The sequence below is a fragment of the Punica granatum genome, chromosome 1 (genome assembly GCF_007655135.1).
Source record: "Punica granatum isolate Tunisia-2019 chromosome 1, ASM765513v2, whole genome shotgun sequence".
Taxonomy (NCBI): domain Eukaryota; kingdom Viridiplantae; phylum Streptophyta; class Magnoliopsida; order Myrtales; family Lythraceae; genus Punica; species Punica granatum.
The window spans coordinates 37,077,473-37,101,975 of record NC_045127.1 but is presented as its reverse complement, the minus strand read 5'-3'; the positions used below and the strand labels follow the sequence as shown (position 1 = coordinate 37,101,975).

At 36.3% G+C, this 24,503-nt stretch overlaps 1 protein-coding gene and 1 long non-coding RNA gene across 3 annotated transcripts; one reads left to right on the top strand and one right to left on the bottom strand.

Moving 5' to 3' along the window:
• Window positions 1-571: 571 nt before the first annotated feature.
• LOC116190973 (SH3 domain-containing protein 3) lies at window positions 572-4,988 on the bottom strand. 2 transcript variants are annotated; one of them, XM_031520205.1, is made up of 10 exons: window positions 4,711-4,963; window positions 3,938-4,060; window positions 3,326-3,395; window positions 2,972-3,117; window positions 2,585-2,686; window positions 2,231-2,428; window positions 2,075-2,137; window positions 1,898-1,984; window positions 1,111-1,185; window positions 572-944 (listed from the first exon to the last, which is right to left on the bottom strand). In XM_031520205.1, exons 1-10 carry the CDS (start codon window positions 4,768-4,770, stop codon window positions 825-827), a joined length of 1,044 nt encoding a protein of 347 aa, XP_031376065.1. In that variant the 5' UTR covers window positions 4,771-4,963; the 3' UTR covers window positions 572-824. The 2 variants fall into 2 exon arrangements, with proteins under 2 accessions (XP_031376065.1, XP_031376066.1); XM_031520206.1 differs by lacking the exon at window positions 572-944 and adding an exon at window positions 1,279-1,367 and having other exon boundaries at window positions 4,711-4,988.
• A 10,130-nt stretch (window positions 4,989-15,118) lies between these two features.
• On the top strand, window positions 15,119-18,483 carry LOC116189160. Its single transcript, XR_004152351.1, has 2 exons — window positions 15,119-15,453; window positions 18,245-18,483. It is a non-coding gene; the product is annotated as an uncharacterized LOC116189160 (long non-coding RNA).
• Window positions 18,484-24,503: the final 6,020 nt, after the last annotated feature.

The window sequence follows — 24,503 nt, the reverse complement described above, 5'->3', positions numbered from 1 at the left end:
ATTATAAAATAAAATAAATCAAATAGAAAATAGGTCATTCTTTTTCTAATTCTTGTAGGTCTGTATTTTAGTACTAACTTAGTAGTAACCTAATAGGGCTACTCATATAAAATAAATTATATCTAAAGATATCTATATGTTTTAACATATAAGCTATAATAAAAAATTGATTTGAGTCAATATATTAAAACCTCACTCCTAAGAGTAGACTTGTGTTTGCTACTCTCTTTTATGGAGCCTTTTAAAACTCTACTTTAGCTTATATAGAAGATAGAAGATGTGCCCCTAGTTCGATTAACCAATTCATAGTTAGCAAAGAAACGTCCTAGCGAGCTTGGTTTCATTGTGGACCAATAAAACCGCCAGAATTTGTGACATACAAACCTAATAGCAGTAGTTTGTCTTCTTTGTCCAAGCCCTACTTTTAGAACAAGCAAACCGAAAGCAAGCCCATTCAATGCAATGCGGTTAATTCTGTAGTATATGATACGGACAACCTTTTGAGATAATCCCGAATGGCACTCCAAACACAAAGTTTACTAAGCAAGGACAAAACTATTCCATGGCATGGTAATTATCAACTGAGTCTAAATATATTTATGATACTCAAATTCAGCAAATAATGTTTCGTCATTCAAAGAATTACGTACTGTAATTCACATCAAATATGTTTTTTTTTTTTCTAATATAACATTAAGAGACAACACAGCATGATTGGAAGAAACACCTAACAGCTGATAAGAGAAGCTATTTGCACACAACAGAACAAAAGGTACCTTTCATTTTCAGGTCACATTTACGAAACCAAAGTCAGTCCAAATTGATCAATACGCTTCTGTCGTGCCGTTACTTGTAGGAACCCTCTGTCGCTTCTCCACGTATGCCGAGGGGAACCATCCAGCTTTGCCCTTACATTCGCCTTCTGACCATCCTGATGGACTCACCTGTCAAGTTGTACAACATCTTTTACTCCATCGAATATTAGAAAATTAAAACTGGCCATATGTGGTGAAACTTTGTATGTGACTTGCTCAGAGATGCTCTTCAACATCATCTTGTTTACTGCTGGGTCAACCTATCTATCCAACAAATTCATCGACAGAACAATACCTTTCGAACAACTACATAGTCACCCACTTCCAGGCTTAGTTCTTTTTCTGTCTCGGCACTGAAAGGATGCATTGCCTGCAATAGCAAACATGAAAACAGTCAGTGATCTCTGAGGTTCACAATTTTGTTCTCCATCGAAAGTTTTGACAAATATTATGCAGTGCCAACCTCTATATATGAGAAAAACTGAACGTTACAACAAAATACTGAAGAGCCTTCAAATTGGTTGTAACTTCCAATATCCACTCGATTGGTAGCTGTAGAATAATTGTAATTTTTTTGAGTTACTACTGTTTAGTGGGATTCATACATATTCATTGGGCCATTTGAGAAGCCATGCAGGTGTACACTCCATATGGAGCCACCTGCACAGCCTACATGACTGTATACCAATCATGTAGCCTCAGTAGGGCGAAGCCCAGGCATCCGTCATTATCAAATATTTTTAAATGCTAAGATTATTACAAAGAAGCGATGCGTCAGCAAATTTCAATTTTCACCTCAATTTCTCAAATATGAATTTCTTACTGCTGTTGATTATCTCCTAGGAAAAGTATTCAAAAGCATTTCTCTTTTAAAAGCTGGAAAGTAGAGTTTCACCTTATCCAAACCTTAACTTCTTTACTTTCCAAACTTATGCCACTCAACTCAAATAGGCAATTGCATTAATCTCCAACACTCCTTTCCTTGGAATACTCACTATAAAAGTATTTTAATAGAGTTACTGGTTGAGCATTAAACATTATTTCTATAACATAGATAAATTTTCTGAATTGTTTAGACAAACCTCAGCTAAGAAGTATGATGTCTTCTCTGTGTGAATCTCTGTTGAAACAGGAGGAGCAGACTCCTTATGCTGCTTCTCCGAAACCATCTGCAGACAAGTTCAAAATCAAGATATAGCACTACATTTCCTTGGTAAAAGAAAACAAACTCATTGAGAAAAATATGGCCCGGAACCAACCTCAGCTTCAACCTCACCAAGTATAGCAGCTACTCTGAGATGGAAGGTCTTTTCTCCTTCGACCTGCCGAGATGAAGCCCAACAGAGAATGTAACAGAGGGAAAATGAATCATCAGAAATATAAATTGACTTTATGGTATATTTTTGGGCATCTACCATGGAAACTAGCCTCTGGAAAGTAAGCCTTTGTTGCTGTGCTTCTACAGCAGCCAATGCTGATGCAGCTTCCTTACCAAGAATTGCCATGTTAGCTTTAATTTCCTGCATCTTCGCTTCAGCGACATGCAGCTTGGCAACATTGTCAGGAATGGGAGATTCGCGGACCCTTGCTTGCCTTCTAGAAATTTCTGTAGCCTGCAAACTTTCCCAATCCATCATTAAGAATGACCTCACGCACTAGGCCACACAAACCATGAAATTTAGCAGAAAATGAGTTCCAGCAGAAACTCAGTGACAGCCAAGATTCATTGATGGAAAGAAAATAATAAGGACAACATAGTTTCTGATTACCTGCAACTCTGCTTCCTGTCTCATACGGCTATAACGTTGAGCGAGATGACGGGCATCTTCTAAAGGAGCGCCCATTATCATTGCTCTCAGGGGTTCCAAAATCTGAAAATGGTAGAAAGTTAAGATTCATATTGAACAAGATTCAATGTGGTAAATATTGAATTGGCCCTATAAATGTAGAGCTATATACAATTAAAACCTTTATACAAGAAATTACAATTTCAGGTAACTTTGAAACACTTATATGACCCAAAGTGGTTCCCTAGGAAATGATTAAACGTGTCGATATAAGCAAAAGACATAAGTTGCAGAAAATCTGCACCAAGAGGGGTAAAAAGATGTTAGTTTCAGACTCTATTAGATGGAAGAAGCTGATAAAGCACTGACCTGAGAATATAACAGCTTATTATAGTCTTCTTGTTCTTTTTCTACATGTTTACGGGCATCACCATATATAGCGGCTGCCTTTGCTAAAATATTGTCATTAATATTTTCAGCTCCGTACTTGCAGCAGTCTTCAGATAACTTGGACCCTGACCAATATAGATATTAATTGAAAACAGCAAAAATGAAACTTTAAGTATAGCCAGAAATCAATTGCAAGGCTACAAAAACTTTTAAAAAAATGCTACTTGATTGACAGGGCAAATGAGAAGAAAAAACTAAACTTAATTTACTAACATAATTATTTATAGAATAAAACACATAAAGTGGCTGCTGAGGAAATCGGGCTTGTGATACCTGTCTCAATATTTTTATAACCTATTGCTGTAAATCCTTCTGCTGCCTTTACAATATCTTTTTGAAATTCCTGAGATATACAAGCGACAGTTACAAAAGTAGTCTGAATAGAAATTTTCCAAGATCTCAAAGCTGGCACTTACAGAAATGATCAGTTAGGCACCACTATCAAAATTTAAAAAAAAAAAGGAGAAACAAAGCAATTTGGTGCTTTGGAAGGCGAAAACAATACATAGCATACTTCGCAGCATACGTGAACTTGAAATGTATAGGATCTTAAGGATCAACATTTATTTATGTGCGAAGCCATTCCTTTTCAAAGTAATCTCTTGATTGAATTCCATAATTTACATAACTTAAGATTCTTGATGCCAGCCTATTCCTGATACTAGCACGATGTGCATCGTAATGAGCAATTCACCAGCTCTGCTCGCCGATTGCATTGTTCTCTATCAGGAGTTACACAACATTCAAAGTGAAGGAACGAATGTATAGGCAAATTTGATTTATCAACAGCAATATAAGAACCACCAATTCAACTAAAGGATTATAAAATGACCACCCTGATCAGGATAAATCAGCACGACAGTTGAAGAGTTTCGACAACTTTACCCTTCCTGCTCGAGTGGCCTTGTAAAGTTTATCTAGCTGTTGATGTCTCTGCATCTCAATTTCGTCAATAACCATCACAGCTGAACTTTCATAGCCAGTCCCACTGAACTGCTTTATAACAGCCTGCATTCCACATTTGTAGCAGAGTCAAAACAAAAAAAAAAGCCAATTTCATCAAAAAGAAAGCCAACATCCTCGAACTTCTCTACGAATACCTCTTTCAACAGCTAAAGCATATATACCAATCCAAAAAGTACAATTGCAGGTCTACTCTACAACGCGAGCATAAAACAATTAACACCTATCCAAAGATGAATTTGGTAATTTCAAGCTGGAAATTTGCCAAAAACGGACAACATAAAGATGATATCATAGTTAACAGGAATCCGATCCGTTTATCTGAGAAATGAGATGGTAAGCGATTTATCTTCTGCAGGATTCGGTCCCCCTCCCCGTTGTTGCCCCATGCTCAACTCGAATATCAAATCACCACTTAAGGTTCTCGAATTATACATAAATCCAGCAAATAATCCCTAAATTCCACACATTTTCAGAGCGAACGCATCAATGTCACACTAGCAACTGCCTCCACTGGACTACATTGACCTGATCCGACCGCATAATTGAATTGCCAATAAGAATCACCCAGAATAAGATAATTGAACAAAGTCACGATTTGAATTCACCGTTTCAGTTCAGACGCTGAGTAGCCAGCTACAGACGCAGAAACAGATGGAAGAAACGGAAAAGTCAAAAAAGTGGCAGCGGGGGACCTGTTGCTGTTTGGTGACTTGCTCTCGGAGCTTGCTTGCTTGCTTCCTCAGAGCATCCATTGTTGATCTCTTCTCCTATCTGCTCGAAGAAGATTCAATGCCTTCTTTTGCAGAGAGCTGAGTGACGTCTTCTTCCAACTCACAGCTGAGCTGCGGATGCGAGAGAGAGAGAAGACGGAGCAAGAAAGGAAAAATTATCTTTCGTATCTTGAAGTTTATGTCTGGCTAAATCACACCCCGAAGTTTGACATCCCTCGCAACTTCATACCTTGAAATTGGGAAAATTCTCGTTTGGAATACATTTTTCAAATTGGTACTAGCAATAGATCGATCCATATGAAGGAGATCTGCTTTTCAATGGATGCTCCTCTATATTTACATAAATGTACAATCAAGGCGAAGGTTGGGCTTAGTTATAAAACTAGACGAAGGCCTGTACAATAGTAGTTGCGAGGGATGGTGAAATGATGATTGAAGCATATAAATAATATAAAATGTTTCCATTTAATAAAGGTTTAGTTAGTATTCTTTTTCTTGAGTTTGTGACCACATATATGGTTAAGATATATTTCTTATTAATCCTATTTCGGTTAAAGTTATTTGGATAAATTACCAAAAAGAAACTAATTTTTTAAATATTCTCAATTTTATCCTAAATTTTATTTTGCAACATAAAAAACCACACGTTTTCAAAATGTTTCATAAATGACCTACAGTTACAACTTCCGTTATCATTTTCCATTTGCCTATGTGAATGCTATAGGACCCACCATATTTACATATCATCTCATCACTCTCATTATCCCTTACATAAAAAAATCTAAATTACAAAAAATTTCTCAATTTTGTCACGAATTTTATTTTGTAATTATAAAAATCATAAGTTTTCAAAAAGCCTCAAAAATAACTTCAAGGGCCTATTATAAGAAACATTTGACGTCAACCGGAGCCCGATATGATTATTTAGTTATATATTTGTGGAGAGAATATTGGTTGGTCCAACCTCACCAGCACATAAGTCTATATGGTGAGGAAATGTTTCATGTTTATTTTTAGAAAAGAAATGTTTAGCATCTTCTCTCTCTTCCGTCCTCTCTCACTTCTCTCTCTTCCTTTGTCTTCTTTTGTTCGACTTTCATCTCTCTTATGGTTCTTCTTCACGACCATAACCGATTGTGTGCAAAAAATAAAAGTTGTAGAGCATTCAATCCGATCAATTCAACTATTTATTAGTACACTAGGAGCAAATCAAGAAGGGAACTTGGACTTTGTAAACCCAAATTCTAAACTATCTTCGATGCCCAAATTCTCCTAACCCCAGAACAAAATCATGGATCATATATCATCCAAATCTATAAATAATCCGATCCTGCAAGAACTTGGAACAATCCGATTCCTGTGGGAATAGTAATGGAGAGGAAAAGGTGGGATGGAGGGACCGGTGCTTTGAGGAGGAACAAGCTGAGGGAATCCGATCACAGGCGACTAGCTGGTGGCCGGTTTGCCACATATTCAGAACTCCCGAACTGTGGTTTCTCTCGCTTTTTTAGAGAAAGAGGATGCAGTGGTCATTGAACGGAATGGTGTGACCATGTTTTGTAGAGAGAAGACGAGAGAGGGGAAATCGGTGATAGGAGAGAGAGAGAGAGAGAAAGAGAGAAAGGCAGAGAGAGGATAGTCGAAGAAGACCAAAGGTGACAGAGGACAGTGAGATATGAGGGAAGAGAGAGAAGCTACCTTTTTTTTTCAAAAGAAGTAACAGAACTAACTCATTGACGGAGTTAAGTGGAAGAGGCATCGATGGGCCCCACATTTGAGTTGGCAAATTTTTATTGGTATTTTCTCACCATATGGATTTATGTGCCGGTTCTAAACATATGCAGACCAGGCAATCCAAGAAAGAATTGAAGCAAATAGGTCATTTAAGAGCATAAAGTAATGAACGGATTATCATTGTACTCGGGATTCAGTTTGATTGGATAGCAAGGGCAAGTATACAACTTCTAGATTTATACTCGAGATAAATTTTTGCACATTTTGCTTCTCGAGTTAATATTGTTTCTTCAATGTCAACCCATGGATTGGTGTTTCGAGATAAAATTTTGGACTTTTACGATCGCATCAATAATATAGCAAAATAAAGAGGTTTCAATCGTGGATCTCTCGCAAAACAAAGAGGTTACAATCGTTTCTTGTTATTCTTGAGGCTATTTTCGAGACATTATGAAAATATATGATTTTTTTCAATACAAAACAAAATCTATGACAAAATTGAAAATTGTTTTTGAAAATTTTGGGTTTTTTCTAGGGTTAATCACGTCAAAAATTATAAACTTGTACTCAATTCCCAAATCTAGCATAAACTCTCAAATTTCCCAAATTTAGCAGCACGTTACCCACATTAGACCAAATATATGATTAGTCTTCAATTCAGTTACGGTATCTGACATGGCAACTAACGGCTCCCGACTTGGATTTATGGTCCCACTCATTTTTTTAAGAAGATCCTAATATTTCTCATTTTTCAAATTTGGCCCATATTTTTGTCTCTTGTCTTCCTCCTACAACCTAAGCAGCGGTCCAGTGCATCACCCACCTCGTTGAACTTTTGCGCCATCTTCGCCTCAGCCATGCCATTCCCTCCCTCACTGTTGGCAAACTCACATATTTCCATCTCTATGGAGATCGAGCTCAATCCAACAAGTCCGGCGGGCAAACTTCCTTGTTTCCCATTGTTGACGTCATCCAGAAATCTCTCGAGAATGCCTTTCGAGCACACCTCATTGGTAAGTGGGTTCCTGCCGGACTTTCTTGTAAGAACTTCCCCGATTCTCATGCAATTCTCGTCTCCGTCCTCCTAGCTGCCCGTAAAGGGAAAGTTAAAGCCCTAGTCGTCCTGCTCTCTGTTGTCTGGCGTTAGATTGCAGAAGAAGACAAGTAGCTGACAACTCAATTTGAAGTTGAAGAGGCGGAAAGCCTGTTCGGCGAGCGAGTGCACAATCATCAGTTTCATGTCGTAGCTCTTGAATGCCACCTTACCCGAGTCCAGTCACCTCGCCTGAGGGGTTGAGGGCCGGCGAAGGAGCCCCCAAACAGGGGAAGAGGGGAAGGGGGCCCTGACTCTACTGGGGGCTCCTCCCTCCATCCCTCAACCCCTCGGGCGTGGTGGCCGGACTTGGGCCACCTTGCCTCGAGGGTCTAGGGCCGGCGGGGAGCCCTCAGCTGGGTTGGGCACCACCCCCACCCCACTTCTCAAGTTTTCCAAAATAGTTAGGTCAAAATTTTATATATATATATATATATATATATATATGGATCTTTTTGGAAAATCGGCTAGGTCAAGAGGATCACTTGTCATTGTTCAATTGGAGCTTAAAAATCATTAGGCCATGTTGGCAGACGGTAGTTGCCACGTCAGAAACCGTGACGGAATTGAAGACGGATGATATATTTGATCTAACGTTGGTAACGTGCTGGTATATTTGGGAAATTTGAGAGTTTATACTAGATTTGGGAATTCAGTGAAAGTTCGTGATTTTTGGTGTGATTAACCCTTTTTTCTAACGGGTAGCGAGAATGATTAGATGATATGTAAATCTGGTGGGTCCCGTAGCGTCCATTTAAACAAAGGGATGAAAATTATAACGGAATTTGTGACGGGAGGTCATTTATGAGACATTTGGAAAACATGTGATTTTTTTAATTACAAAATAATATTTAAGACAAAACTAAGAATTTTCTAAAAACTTAGGTTTTCTTTGTAATTTACCCTTTACATTCTCATATGGTTGCTGATTTGTGACAATATAGATAGGTGAATGTCTATTTTTGTGCTTTTAAGAAAAATAAATTCTCATAGTCTGTAGGAATATGATAGTTTGTGCATTATTTTTGTGAAGATGCTGAGAATGTGTATCCACAAATAATGATTCGTATTTTATGTTATTTATTAAAACCATGATAGAGGAATTTTCATCTTTCATACCCGGAAAACTTATATAATTTCATAAGTGATGTGGCACAGTAAAACTAAGTCATTCGTATTGTGATTGGTAAAAACTTTAAGAGTCGCTCGATTATAAGCTACCTAAATTCTACATGGTATTATCAACATTTCGCTCTGACTATTATAATTATATATAGATATATAGATTTATTTGATTAAGTACTGAAAAAGTTAGCTAGTATTTGATAAAAGTTAATCGGATAAATGCTAAAATGTTAGTTATAATTAGATAATGGGAAGAAATGAGTAGGAGGTAAGGATGAGAGTTTTTTGTTTTTAACGAGGGATTAGATGTTTTATGGAGCAATTACTTTTTTACACAATCACTTAGCTAAGCAATTGGATTATAACTATTGTTGAATAAATAAATATATAAATAGCATTGAATAGCACCGACTATGGTTAGTTCAAGCGGTTCTACATTTGTTCTCCTTAATTGAGGTCTTAGGTTCGAATCTTGGGAATGGAGAAAATTCTTTATTGTGAAAGTTTTACCTCTTAGTGGGTCGAGGCAGCTCCAACTAAATTAGTCAGGACCCGTTAAATTTCTGTATATCAGGATACACATCGAAAAATAGCATCAAATAGCAAATGTTTTGACCATTGTATCAAACTAGTTGTGCTTCACTTTAATTTACACACATCTTCTTTTCCGTGCATTGCATGGGTAATTTTTCTACAGAGATTTGTTAAACATTTTATTTTAAATGTGATTATAATTTTAATCTCTTATGGAGAATTTTTTATGCTTTTTAAATTTAATTATAGTATTATTTTGAGTAAATTAATTTTCATAAACTGTCCAAGATCTAAAGTATATATAATTTTATTGTTAATTATGCACATAAATAATTAATTTGATATGTACAATATAAATTTTATTTGCTATAATAATTTTTCAACATAAATTTAAAATGATAGGAGTTTTGTATTGCAATATATCAATAATATATTGAACTTTGTACTTATAAGTTTTAGTCCGTTTATGTAGATCGTACAGTTAACCTATTACTTGAAAATTAATTTTTTTAGAAATAATATTTTCCAAATAGAGGGGAAAAATACTCACATAGATTGATTCAAGTAAATTTTATGCATGACTCAAACTATATATAGTTGTAGTTTTATGCACATAAAATAGTTAATTTATTATATATAATATAAATTTTATTTGCAATAATTAATTTTCTAACATAAATTTAAAATAATAGGAGATTCGTATTGCTTTAATCTAATAATATATTGAAATTTGTAGTTATGTAGTTTTAGTTCGTTTATATATTGTACAGTTAACCTAGCAATTAATAATTAATTTTTTACATATAAAAATTTTCAAAATGAGGGCAAAGCTACCTACATAAATTAATTCAAGTAAAGTTTATTTACTGAATTTGTTATTTTCAAGTTAAATTTAATATAAATATTAAACCTTATTTATTTTATAGTTAATTGATCTTTCTTCCCCTATATCAATAGAAATTTACTTGTATAACCCTATTCAAGGTTACAACTTTATATATATATATATATTAGCATTTGTACTAAATCCATGGATCTATTTTATGGCCAACAAAATTACACTAGCATTTTTTTGTTTCACTGTAATTATGTTTCTACTAAGTACACTCATGGGACCTACCCCTCTATTTTAACAATTTTTTAAAATTGACTAATATATATATATATATATATATATTTCTTAGTTTGCATTACTTGGGATTCGAAATCTAATGTGCCTCGACTAATTCGTGTTGGAGTTGGGTAGGTAAATTAAGATAATGCACCTCAACTAATTCAGGTTCGGTCGAGCCAATTCATTAAAGAAAAAATCTTCCTAATCATGGAATTTTTTTCATTAACAAGTTTCAAATCCAAGGCCTTATTTCAAGGAAACAAGTTTCAAACCACCAAAATCGACATACCTCAGTGAGATAATTTCTTTTATTTAAGTATGAAAAAATGTATTTCAACTGATCACCAATTTTTTTTCTATACGTACCCTAGTATCCGAAGCCCAATGAGTCTCGACTAATCTAGTTTTGTTGGAAAATCGAATTCCAAAAACCCCAAAATCACACATGCTAGATCATCGAGAGATTAACCGATCGAAAGCATACGTGAACCCATACCGTGGGTTACTCCAGTAAAGGATAGGTATGTGGTCTTCCAAGTCAATACACAAGGCCGTGTTAATCTGGGGAGTAATGGGGTCTCAGAAAACTACATTTTAATGTACGACTCAGGGATGATAAACCCTCAATTGCATCTGAGTACCTAAGATTATGTAATTTCTAATTCAACTCATCATAAAACCAAAAATTACATTGCGGTATCTGCACTTTAGATTCCATAGTTTACGGAGATATTATTAAGGTCCATTATCTTAAACTTTATTAGATCACTTAATCGAGTCTACAATTAGGATAACCCAAAATACATGACAATTAGTACATATGTCGGGCTACATCATTGAATAAAATTCGACAATCTATCACTTGGACCAACATATAATTTCACCAAAGAGTTATGTATTACAATTAACCCTATAAGTACTCTTTAATTGTCATCCTTACAAACATCTCAAACAATCTTGTCCATTGAACATATTAATATTGGACCAAGGTGATCTTCGCCACATATGTATCGTGACTAGACCCATCAATGATCACATATATCAATACATCTAATGACATATATCAAATATGTGTGCGCAGTATGGAAATTACATGTAATGTGATTTGAACATGCCTATTTCACCGAAGAGTTATGTATTACAATTAACCATATGAGTACTCTTTAATTGTTATCCTTACAAACATCTTGTCCATTGAACATATTAATATTGGACCAAAGCGATCTTCGTTATCGAGACTAGACCCATCAATGATCACATATATCAATACATCCAATGACATAGATCAAATATGCGTACGCAGTATGGAAATTACATGTAATGTGATCTGAACATGCCTATTTCTTCGAAGAGTTATGTATTACAATTAAACCTATGAGTACTCTTTAATTGTTATCCTTAAAAACATCTCAAACAATCTTGTCCATTGAACATATTAATATTGGACCAAAGCGATCTTCGCCACATATATATCGTGACTAGACCCATCAATGATCACACATATCAATACTTCCAATGACATAGATCAAATATGCGTGCGCAGTATGAAAATTACATGTAATGTGATCTAAACATGCCTATTTCCAACTAGCCCACTATAATCCTCAATGAGATCAAATAGAATTAATCCAAAGTGTAATAAACTATAAACTGTAATCTGTATAAACTTTATTATGTAGGAAATATCCATAATGTAATACTACAATCAAAATACAACCTCCCACGAGACCATAGTATCCTCACGAGACATAACACCCATATGAGCAACATGCTCATGAAAGACCGAGGGTGTTAAAGCTTTGGTGAGTGGATCTGCAAGCATGGAAGTAGTACCGATGTGCTCTAAAGATAACTGACCACTCTGAAATTATTATTGGAATATAAGACTGTCAACTTATTGTCATAGGATAACTTTAATGGTCTTTCAACACTTTACATAATTCAAAGCCAGTGACAAAATTTTGCAATCATACTCTATAATTAGATGCCGCATAACAGCTATGAACTCTGCCACCATCATTGAAGTATTAGTAAACGTTTGCTTATCACTCCTCTAGGAGATGGCTCCTCCAACCAACAAATAAACATAGCCAAACGTGGATCTTAAACTATTTGGACATCTATCAGAATCAGAAAACTTAATGATCTCAAACTGAATTGATTTATTGAGCATCAAGCGTTTTGTTCTTTATAAATAACGGAAAATCTATTTGGCTGCTTACTAAAATTGATCCACACCGGAATTACTTAAGTACTACGCAATGTCCAAATGTGTACATACTTGTGCATGCGTTAGATTCCCAGACTCCCATTGCACATGCATAGAAAATCTGCGATAACTTTAATTGTTCAAACTTATTCTTGGAGCACTGATTGAGTCTGAACTTGTCTCCTTTAGCAATAAGAGCAGCTCTTGATTTGCAATCTTTCATGCAAATAAACTTACTCACACTAAACTTATGGTATCTATATCCATCAACTGCATTCGTCTCGAAACCAAATGAGATGATAACTTGATGAAATTTATGACACCATTGACGAGATGTCAGCTTTAGCCCGATGAATTTTCTTAATTTGCAAACCACTTTCTTTGGGTCTCCCGACATAAAGATTCATGGTAGCATATGTTTTCGAGGTTGTTGAATTTGTTCTTCTGGAATAGCTTCTTAAGAATGGATAGGGAGCACTTAAATTTTGTCCTATTATTCTGAATTTATTGCCTGACCAATATCAAAAACAACAAGTTTAGGAAGAGAAACAAAATCCCTTCAAGGACAACATCATTAACATTAGCTCCCCCCAAATTCAACATCCTCAAAAACGGCATTTCTCGTAAAAGAATCACTAAATAGCGGAACCATAAAATCTATAACCACTGGATCTATAACCACTGGATCTTTTAAAGTAGCCAACCAAATAGTAATTTATGGTCTTTAAGTCCAGTTTATTTCATTTGGCCTATTTGTCTTACCTTAGCTGGACAACCTCGAATGCATAAATGCTTTAAATTAAGTTTCTTGTCCATCCATAATTCATAAGGGGTTTTCGATACTGCCTTCTTTGGTCACTTTGTTAATTAAATAAGTTGCGGTCTTTAGCGCCTCTCCCTAGAGTAATTCTATCAAGGTCATGTGCGACTAATCATGCTCCTCACCATATCCTTAAGTATCTTGTTTCGTCTCTCAGCAATACCATTTATGTTGTGTCTACCTAACATGGTGTACTGGGGGACGATATTTATTCCTCTATGGATTTAGCGAAAGATCTTAGATAGTGTTCACCTAACCCATCAAATCTACCATGGTATTCACCACAATCAGATCTAACGACCTTAATCATCTTGCCAAGTTAGTTTTCAATCTCGGCCCTTATAGGACTTGAACACATTTAGTGCTTGAGACTTCTCACTAATTAGGTATAGGTAATCATATCGAAAGTAGTAGTCTCTAAATGAAATATTGTTGACCATTCCAAGAAACCATAGGGAAAGGTCCATAAATATCCAAATGGATTAGTTATAAGACCCCTGAACTATGATTATCACCTAATCTCCTGAAGTTTGTCTATTTCCCCTCTATAAACTCAATGCAGACTTCAAAGTTCATCAAATCAGGGCAATCAAGAATTCCAACAGACGCAAGATCATTTACATTATTTAGACATGTGACCTAGGTGCGGTGCCATAAATTAATGAAACTCTCATCGTTAATTTATGCTTTGTACCACGTGAAATTGCATGCAAGATTTCACTCTATGAGGTAATAGTATTAAACAAAAAATAGATTATCACAACTAGATAAAGAACTAGTACAACTAATATCTAAACCAAAAAATAAATTGAACTTGCTATTTCTAAAAGAATAAGAAGAACCAGATTTGTCCAATTCAGAAGTAGAAACCTAATTTCATCTAAAAGACGAAACAATATAAGCCACTTTCAGGTCCAGTAAATACCAGTCCTTAATAATAACCAAAAATGCCTATAGCCTCAACTTTAAACTGATCCGTCATCGCCCCATATAGACGCATCTTTCAGCATCCATTAACATTTGGCATTTCAGGCAACCCTACATGGACACACTTATGTGAATAGTGAATAATATCAATGGTGTAACAGGATTTGCCATCATCAAATTTCTATATGGCATAATAAACATTAAAAGTTATTTGTTCATCCATAACTCTTAAAGTGAGCTTACCTTGTTCCACATCTATTAATGCTTTACCTGTCGCAAGGAATGGTTTGCCAAGGATCATGGGCACCTCTCTGTCCTCTTCCATTACCAGGACTATGAAGTCAACTGGAAATATGAATTTGTCTACCTTCACCAGGACATTCTCGACAATGCCCTTTGGATATTTGATACTCCTGTCAGCAAGTTGCAAGGTAACATGAATTTCCTTACATTCTCCAAATCCAAGTTTCTTGAAAGTAGACAGAGGCATTAAATTTATACTTGTACCTGAATCGATAAGAACTTTCTCAAAATGGAAATTCCCTATAGTGTAAGGGACAATGAAACTCCCCTGATGTGAGACCCGACTTTTTCACAAACTCATGCATATAGTGTGTGTGTATATATATATATGGTGTGTATATATTGATGGCACTAAAACAGTTGGAAGTATATATACTATGTATATATATATTTATGGTGCAGATTGTTAAAAATGGGCTTGAAAAACATTAGGAGCCCACCTGGCCCAAATAACTTCCCTTGAGCCCATAACTTCCACCGCCTCCATCATCTCAGCATCTTCATTTTACTTTTGGTCTAGAAGCTTCCCTGTTCGGGCAAAAAAAGAAGAGAAACAGAGGGTGTGAGAGAGAGAGAGAGAGCTCCATTGGAGAGGAGAGATGGGACAGACGATAGGGGGTAGAGTGGGTGGCCGGGAGCTCGGGATGAAACTCATGCAAGAGAGGGTTGAGTTTCAGCTCTGTTCACGGGAAGAAGAACAGAGCAGACCCGAGTAGAGAAACAACGCGAGGGAGAGATGACGGGCAGAGCAAGATCGAAGAAGAAGAAGAAGAAGAAGAACAAGAAGAGTAAGAGGAATGATAGGTTCAGAGAGTCTTCTAACCTAGCTTGCATTCGGGTAACGGGTATGTTTAGGTATTTTGCTGAATTGCTTTCTCTGATGTCATGAGCTTTTCTTGTATTTTATTGTATTATTCTTGTCGTTCCTTTGGAGTAATTGAGCTAGCTGAGTTATTGAATTTGGGAATTGGAAAAGTGGGTTGATTTGGGGTCATGGATTAATGGCTAATTGAAGTAGAAATGCTGATGCTCTTGAATTTCACTGATAAATTGCTTGATTTCCGCATTTTAATTTGGGTGGGCTACAGACTTGGTAGATATACATATATATGTTTGTGTATGAAACTTTTTCTTTCATTTGTTAGGCCTTCCTTTATTTAGTGTTAATTGTTTTAATGAATTAGGAAATAGGAAGGGTATCTTGAGTGTGTAAGTTTAGTTACAATGGGCTATATCGATATTACATATTATCTTGTTTGCTAAGGAGGAAGATCTCTTGGCTTAAACTTTAATTATACTAGTATTTTATTACCTAAGTGGATTGTCTAGATGAATATGGCGAAGTTGATTGGCTATAGTGAAGTTGAATTTTAGTTTGCCTTGAAATTTGATGAGGATAGACTGAATTAAGTTAGATGTTTTGATGTGTTATTATGTTAGGATATAAACTTGGTTGGTGAGGTTATTGAGGAGAATTTTGCTGTTGTTTTGAAATATTTAAAATCGGGTTTAAGCACCTTATTATCAGTTGCTCTTATTGTTTGAGTTGCCTATGCGAAATTGATTTTCTTAAAAAATAGTTTCAACAGTGGCAGATAGGAGTTTTGTTTAATGGATGACTTAGGGAGATATACCAAACTAGCTGATGTGTATTAAAAGTATTATAAGAGTAAATGTTATTGGTCGATTTATTTCTTATTAGAGTCATTGAGCTGCCCTGTGAGTGCTGATCTAAATATTTTGTTTAGGTTAAATGGTATTACTCTATCGATTGTTAGTTGGCCCTTTTGATTTATGTTGCTTTGTTGAAGTTAGTCAGGGTGAGAATTTTGCAAAGAATGATTCTATTACCTTAGAATGATTTTGATGAGGATAAATTTCTTAATCATGAAAGGTACCTTGTTACTGGAGGTAGTTAGGACAAGGTACAAGTTGGAGATGATGATATTAGTTTCTTCGGATATTTAAGATATGTAGGCTGATTTAGTTAGTTTGCATTGATACCTCAATATATATATATATATATATACACACACACATGTTATGATGAATCAGTAATCCTGATAAATTACCTAGAGTAAGAATTTAATAATAAGAATTTTGTTACTACCTTATAGTGTTTGGTGGCTAGTGCTATTGTTGTATTTAAGTCTTAGCTTCGTTGATCCTCTAAGGCCATCGTGGGATGATTTAGTATGAGAATTAGTGAAGAAAATGATAGCTAGGAATAACTTGTTTTTCAGGCTATACTCGTGATTGATAGGAGCTGAGGACATCGATTGTGCACCCTGAAGGTTAAGTTTGGTGAATCATTTTTGGTGTTAGGTGAGTACTTCATGTCATTGTGAAATGATATATATATATATATATATATGTATGTTATGTGAGTACTTTATTCCCTTGTAAAATGATATACTATAGTTATATAAATTATTTAAGAGAAATATTGTGATAGTTAGAGATTAAGAAATGGGTTTTGTTAGGCTATGTAAAAGGTTTTGAGAGATGTTTCTATTTGTGTTATTATCGTCTATTTGAGGTTATGTGATTACTGTAAGAGCTTTAGCTGGTAAATAATTGTATGGAGGGTATAGATGGCTTATATGCGGATATAAGATAAGTGATGGACTCTGACGTCATTATATGAGACATGAATCGTATGGGTGTTAATTTTAAGGAAAGTTACCGATGAATGGGTTAGCTGGATTATACTTCTATGGTTTGCAATTTATCGAAAAATATGTATATTGGTTGTGATATGCTTCTACTGCTTGTTTTTGTATGACTATGTTGCCTAATTGTGCTATATATGGTTTTCGTGGATAAATGGTGATTGTGTATGTTAACGTGACTTGGTTGACTATAACCATGGGGCCGCTGGACTCGGCGGGATAGAAAATGGGGCTTTAATGGCCGCTAGACCCGGCGGAATAGCAAGTAGGACACAAATGGCCGCTGGACCCGGCGGAATAGCAAGTGGGACACAAATGGCCGCTGGACCCGGCGGGATAGAAAGTGGGACACAAATGGCCGCTGGACCCGGCGGGATAGAAAGTGGGGCACAAATGGCCGCTGAACTCGGCGGGATAGAAAGTGGGGCACAAATGGCCGCTGGACCCGGCGGGATAGCAAGTGGGGCACAAATGACCGCTGGACCCGGCGGAAATAAAAAAATGGGTTTGGATGAGATATGCAGGGTCACGGTACCGTCTTAAATTGTCGTAAGGGAATGCGACCCTATGGCTATATTGATTGGTTTTGTTGTATATTGTTTGTCTTGTTTGATTGCTGGAGATGTGATGATTGTTGAGATTGTTTGAAATTGTTCTGTAAAAATCGTGTTTGTTGATGCTTGATTTAGTCAGTGTGTGACTGTTAGGTGATGCTGAGTTAATAGTTAATTTTAATATTATTATATGGTTATAAGATAATTGATTATTTACGAATGAGTTTAGTAATTATTTGTATGTATTGTATAATATGCTGTGTTGGTGAATTAAATGACGGATTTGGGCATACTAGTATTATCTTTGCTCATTTTTTAAAAAAATATAATTCTAGTTAATAATAGTTCATTTCACTTTGGAATTTTGTGATCACTGAGACCCAGCTCACACCCTATATATATTTTTCCAGATAAGCTTCTAGCTGCGCGGGAGAACCATTTTTGATATCGGTGATCAGCTCGGATAACTAGATAGGGACCTTAATTATTTGATAGACACTCTTTTTTGTATAGAATGTATTTGAAAATGTTATGACCTGAAACTTTTAGCTAATTGGTTTAGTGATGTAGCTTTGCTGGAATTATATTTATATAAATAAATACATGAGAGCTTGTTGGATTAGTTATATGTTTTAGGGAGTTATGTAAAGCATGTTTTATATGAATAGTTATGGGATAAGAGATATCGAAGAAATATAGGGAAAACTCTGCCGAAATTTCGAGTCGTGACACCTGATCTCTTTGTTTGCGTGGTAAGTTAGCAAGTCCTTCTGGAGAATCATAGAACACTCCCTCGTAAGCATCACAGGCTCCCTCGTAAGCATCATAGGCTCACTCCCATCAATCTTCCTCTTTTTAGTGAGCAAATCCTTTATGAATCTGGCATATGAAAGCATCTGCTGGAGTGCTTCTGCAAATGAAATGTTAATTTGCAGCTCTTTAAAGACATCTAGGAATTTAGCAAATTGGACGTCCAGCTGTTGTTGCTTCAATCTTCCTGGAAAAGGGACAGGAGAAACATACGATTTCACCTCTAGTGACTTCTGCCTTGGTTCCTCCACCTTTTGCTTACCTTTATCTTTTTCTAGACTCTGCTTCTGGGTTTGAGCTTTTCTATTGACTGTGTCCAATTCATTGCCACTCCTCAATATTATTCATCTTTATCGTGTTACAGTATTGGAGGAATCCTGGAATATGCTTATCAAGACTTTCGTTGGGATATCCTCCAAACTGATTTGATTGAACCATCTAGATGAGTGCCGGCTTCAGTTCAAAGTTATTAGCTAGAATAGTGGGCCTTCTGATCGCAGAACCCATAATAGTAGGTATTGCATAGTCTCGAAGTGCTCTGGTAGCACCCTGTATCTGGTGGTTGATGTCTTTGTCTGCCATCTCAACTGCCTGCAATTCTTCCCTTCTTATGTTCTCACTTCTCAACTGGTGCAAGGTGCGCTCTATCTCAGGATCTAATGGTAGAAGTTCAGCACTTCTACTCATGCGCAGATAATGCCTGCAAAGAGAACAAGAAACAAACACACAGTAAAGTTCTCTTAAATTAACAATAGAACTAAAGATGGTCTAATATTAAATTAATCCCCAGCAACGGTGCCAAAAACTTGATCCACTGCGAATATATATAAAGATAAGCGCCAATTCTACTGGCAAGTGCACTAGGTCAGATCAAGTAATATAGTGGTTAATAGAGTGTCGATCCCACGGGGATTAATTAAGTACTAAACCTATATTAGATTATATTATTATCTAGGCAATCAAATTGAGAGAATTAACTAATTAACTACTAACCAACCTAAATAGTCACAAAGAACAGAAAGAGAATTGTATGAAAATATATCAATTAGAAGTGGGAAAAAGAGAATCCACCCTAGTTTCACTAATTAGATTGTCATCATGATATATAGATCAATAGTTATGTGGTCATTCAAGTGAGTTTATCAAGCCTTTAAAAATAAAGTCTTAAACCCCTAATTAATTAATCAGCTCCCGCATCTCTAATTAATTGTGGACTCTAAATTACAATCATACACCTTCCAGTGCTATGATTGCATTAATCCCTGGATAATCTCTAATTAAATTAATTAACTCAGCTTCTGCATTTAACTAATTAGTATAATCAAGAATTCCTAACAAAACCTATATCAACTCCCATATCAATAGTGTTTCTAATGATTATAACCAATTAAGAATTAAAATTGAAATTATAGGAATTGCGATCATGAATCATCCACACATATATTAATCCTATAACATGGCTACAATCATCATATTAGCTACCTAGGGTTTCATCATATTCCTACAAGAGAAGCTTAGAACATCATGGAATTGAAAACACAATTATAATTCAAATGAGTCATTACAATAAAATTCATATTCAGCAGTAAACTCAAGATATTGAATCCTAAAATAAAAGCCCAACAATTCCTTCAAGGAGTAGTCTCTTCCACAATGCTTTGCTTCCAATCAATTGATCAAGGTGACGGCTCAAGAGCAAGACTCTCTCGAAGACTCTCTAGGTTAAAAGAATGGTAAAAGATAGATAAAAAGAAGGGGTCCTCACAATCTTGTCATAAGGAGTATTTATATCCAAAATAAAAAAAGATTTCCAAAATATATAGGCTGGCTTCAAATTGCACAAAACTCCTCAATATTGCTCGTAATTCCATCTAAGTCCTCAAAGACCTACAATATCAAACTACACATAATTAAGCACCAACTTCTTATAATTTCTATAAAATTAATAATAATTTGACATGAATTGCACAATAAAATATGAGTATAATATGCCCTTATCAACTTCCCCACACTTGAACCGGTGCTTGTCCTCAAGCAAATAAATAAGACCAAGGAAAGAAATCTATCATAGAGAGTACAAATTTTCATATTCACTGATTTAAGCATATCATATTTCACAATTTATGACTCGCTATTTTGTTGTGCCCACTACTCAAACCAAACTGGAAACATGTGATCAGAGTACTACAGTTGAAATTAACCAGCTAATCTAGAGAAAACAAATTTTAATCCAAGCGTTTAGCCTAAGATTTCTATTTCAAAAGTAGATACTCAGTCCTAGAAAGAAAAATACACATTTAAACTTCACAGTTGTTAGCAGGCATATGATCCTTCTAATTATCCCTCTAAGTCAACAAGGTAGTGAAAGCATATGGTATCTGCTTCGTCCCTAGGTTTTCTTCCTTTTTATTACAAGTCTTAATTCATTTTTTGTTTTTGCATTCAATTTTTCCTTTCTGTTTCTCAAGCAAAATGTTTTTTTCAAGTTCAATTTTTGTTTGAACTTTTGGCTTTCCGCCTTTCTTGTTATAGTGAGTTCATTGAGTCGGCACATCCCGGGCTTATCACCCAAGTGACCGGATTTTAAAGGGACCCCTACGAACTCTTCTTCACTCTAACATTCAAGTTAGGATACTCATAACTCAATTCTTGAGTCATTGGAGTAAAGGCTATGCTTGCTTGTTTTTTTTTTTTGAATGCTCACTAACACTTTTCAGACTTCTTTTATAGAAATCACTAAGTACAAAGCTTCTTCTACCTCTTTCACTAAATGTTAAAGTGCTATTAGAACAATTAAAAAGAGGATATACTAACTAACTTTGCCTAGAAGTAGACCTGTTTATTTTTCACTTAAGGACTTGATCGACTCTTAAACTTCAAACTCTAGGGCTAAAAACTAGGTAAATTTGATTTCTAAAGATTTGACTAATTAATTTTAAATAAGTACAAAAATCACAACAGTGGTGAGTAGGGCGCCTAAGTGAGTTAATTTTTCAAACAATTCCTGTACGAACTCGAATGTGGACTCTCGTCGGGGCCCGCATGCGCGCTTTTGGATCGCGCGGCTTGATGGATTGTTCCACCTTCCCGTAGGGACGCGTGAGAACACACGTGAGAAGGAGTCGCCACTTATCATTTTACGACCCGAAGCTCGAGGGCAGATAAGTTACCCGGGTCTAGGGGTATGGAACACCTAATTTGCTAAGGCATTAGTTTATTCGGAACCTGAAAGTCCGAATTCGGGGGTTCACATTACGTGCGGGCCTATATCCCGCACGCCCTTTCGGTACTCTGGTTTGCTGTGCTTGCATTTTTATTTTTATTTACCTCATGAATTAGGGTGCACTCGATTCGCACGTTTTGACACCTTAAATTCGGTGAGTTAAACGATGTCGATTGAGAATTCGAGAGAAAAGTAAGCCCGCATGTCGAGAAATGGGTTCACTATCTTTCGTTACAGTTCATCGAACCATAACGGTTGACTCCATGCATGAACCGAAACCGCGAGCTTTTGGGGTTTACTTTCCTATGAGCAAACGTTGAATTGATTCAATTAATTCGACTCTCGAACGTTTCGCTCACTGAATGGGATTTTTACAACAACGAGTGTACAAATAAATCCTTACAATGTGCTATCAGAATAAATACAATAAATACAATAAATTACAATTTACAAATGATTGAATCCCATTCGATTTGCTTTCGGTTAATATTCCGCTCGACTCACCGTGAGTTTAGGAAAAAATCGAAAAATGCAAATCAGTGAGCTCTCAGTAAATAGGGCATTGAACCTTGTGAGTGATAATTAGGGCGTTGGACCCTGTGATTGGTGATTAGGGCGTTGAACACTAATATTATTCGGCCTAGGGATAAAGCTCGACCCGCATGACAAGCAAGTGCAGAAGAGAACACGTAACATGTTAATAACAGACAAGGTGTTTGTTATTGTCAAGTGTACGTGTTTTAACAAATTGTTGATCCGGGGTATTTTGGCATGCAAATCCTACCCTATACAAACAAGCATGTGCCAATGTTTTAACATTCGGCTTGGGTTTGAAAACTTGACATATCGGGTGTTCGTAGTCAGGTTTTGTGTGTGTGGATTGCTTTTACAGTGATTCGATATTGTGACACTAAAGTTATACTGAATTTATCCAAACTTGTGTTTTGACTCTAGATTTGGAACCTAGAGTTCCACCTAACTATTTTCTAGCATTTGGTTAAGTCGAGTGAAAATGATTAGTCAGGTGATCGTATTTTGATACAGAATATCCGACTAGCGCCCTAAACTATTCTAGGATGATAGAAACTCATCAGTGGAAATAAGAAGGGCTATGCAGATGAACCTGCGCCTGAACAAGTAGCCCATTCCTATTCCGATACCGTCTTGTTTCTGTCAAACTAACCCTAGGATGTCGCCAAATCAGAAAATGATGCTCTTGCCCTAGATTTGAAAATTTATTTTCAGAAAAGGGAAACAGTGCGATTTTGAAAAGGGCATTAACACCGTTTTGTAATTCGTCGACGCGAGTTACGGATTGATGTCCAATTCGTGCAAGGTTGTTTATGGTTGAATGAATTAACCGTGTGAGCGTCCCGATTAACCCGTTCGTAGAATTAACGCTTAAAGTTATTGCCGAATGCATTAATTGTGAAAACGATTCGTGATTCGATGACCGAGACGGATTTACAAGGATCGAGGATAATTTGGTCAAATAACCAAAAATACCCTCATAACCAAATGAACCCAAATAAGTCATCGATATTCGAATCCATGCATGTTTGCTTGAAAGACATTTCATGTGAGATTCTCGATTTAAAGGAACTTGCAAGTTGCACGGAATCCGAGAACGGACTTTAAAACGGGAAGAGGAAGCCTCAGGGAACCCGAATAACTCCATGAGACTCTCGGCCAATTCTCGTTGGAGAAAGCCGAGAGGTCTCATGACCCGTATTAGGTTCCATGAAGTTTCCCCGTCTTGTTTTGAATCATTTCTCGCATGCTCAAATAACAAACACGATAAATGACACATTTTGACAAAAGCCGGTATTGCCATAATTTGTTTAACGCATTTAAACATGGAAGCATGCAGAAACACGTTATTTATGGAATCGATAAAACACTATCGGCTTCATGCATGTGGGAAAAATAAAATAAACTCGGAAACTAACTTGGATAGGGCCAAGAAGACATATTCTAACCCGAAAAGAGCAAAAACAAGTCTCGATCACTCTATTTCAAGAGATGGTCGAGAGTTGCTTTGCTTCTCCCGGGTTGGAAATGACTTCTAAAATACGATCCAAACTTTTTTCCAACATGCAAACAAATTATTCGGTAATAAACATGCATAATATAACATGACAGTGTATAAAAATTAAGTTTTGCTAGCTAAACATACTTAGAACGCCATATTACTTCATAAGCATACAAATAATGTAAAAAGTCCTAACTTCTCTAAGTCAAGAATGTTATACCTTGTCCCGGGATACGAGGAAAGAGTCGGGAAAGTGTTTGAGAGTCGGGTGACTCGGTGGAGTCCTTGGATGGACGTTCGAATGTTGCAACGTGCGGCAACGGACGTTGGAGGGCGTCAGGCGCACGGGACGAGCAGGCGGGACGTGCGGGAGCGCGTGGGCGTGCGGGAGCGCGTGGGCGTGTGGGCGTGCGGCTATGCGCACGGCTAGCGGGTAGCTACGAGTGTACAGTTTATCCGAGGGCACGTCCTTCGCCCGAAACGATGAAATCGACCTGAAATGATAAGCAAATGAACTCAAACTGAAAATTTGAGTTCAGAAATGAAATCCTTAGGTCCAAAACATGTGGTCCATGGAGTTTGAGAATTTTCAAATTTAAGTCGA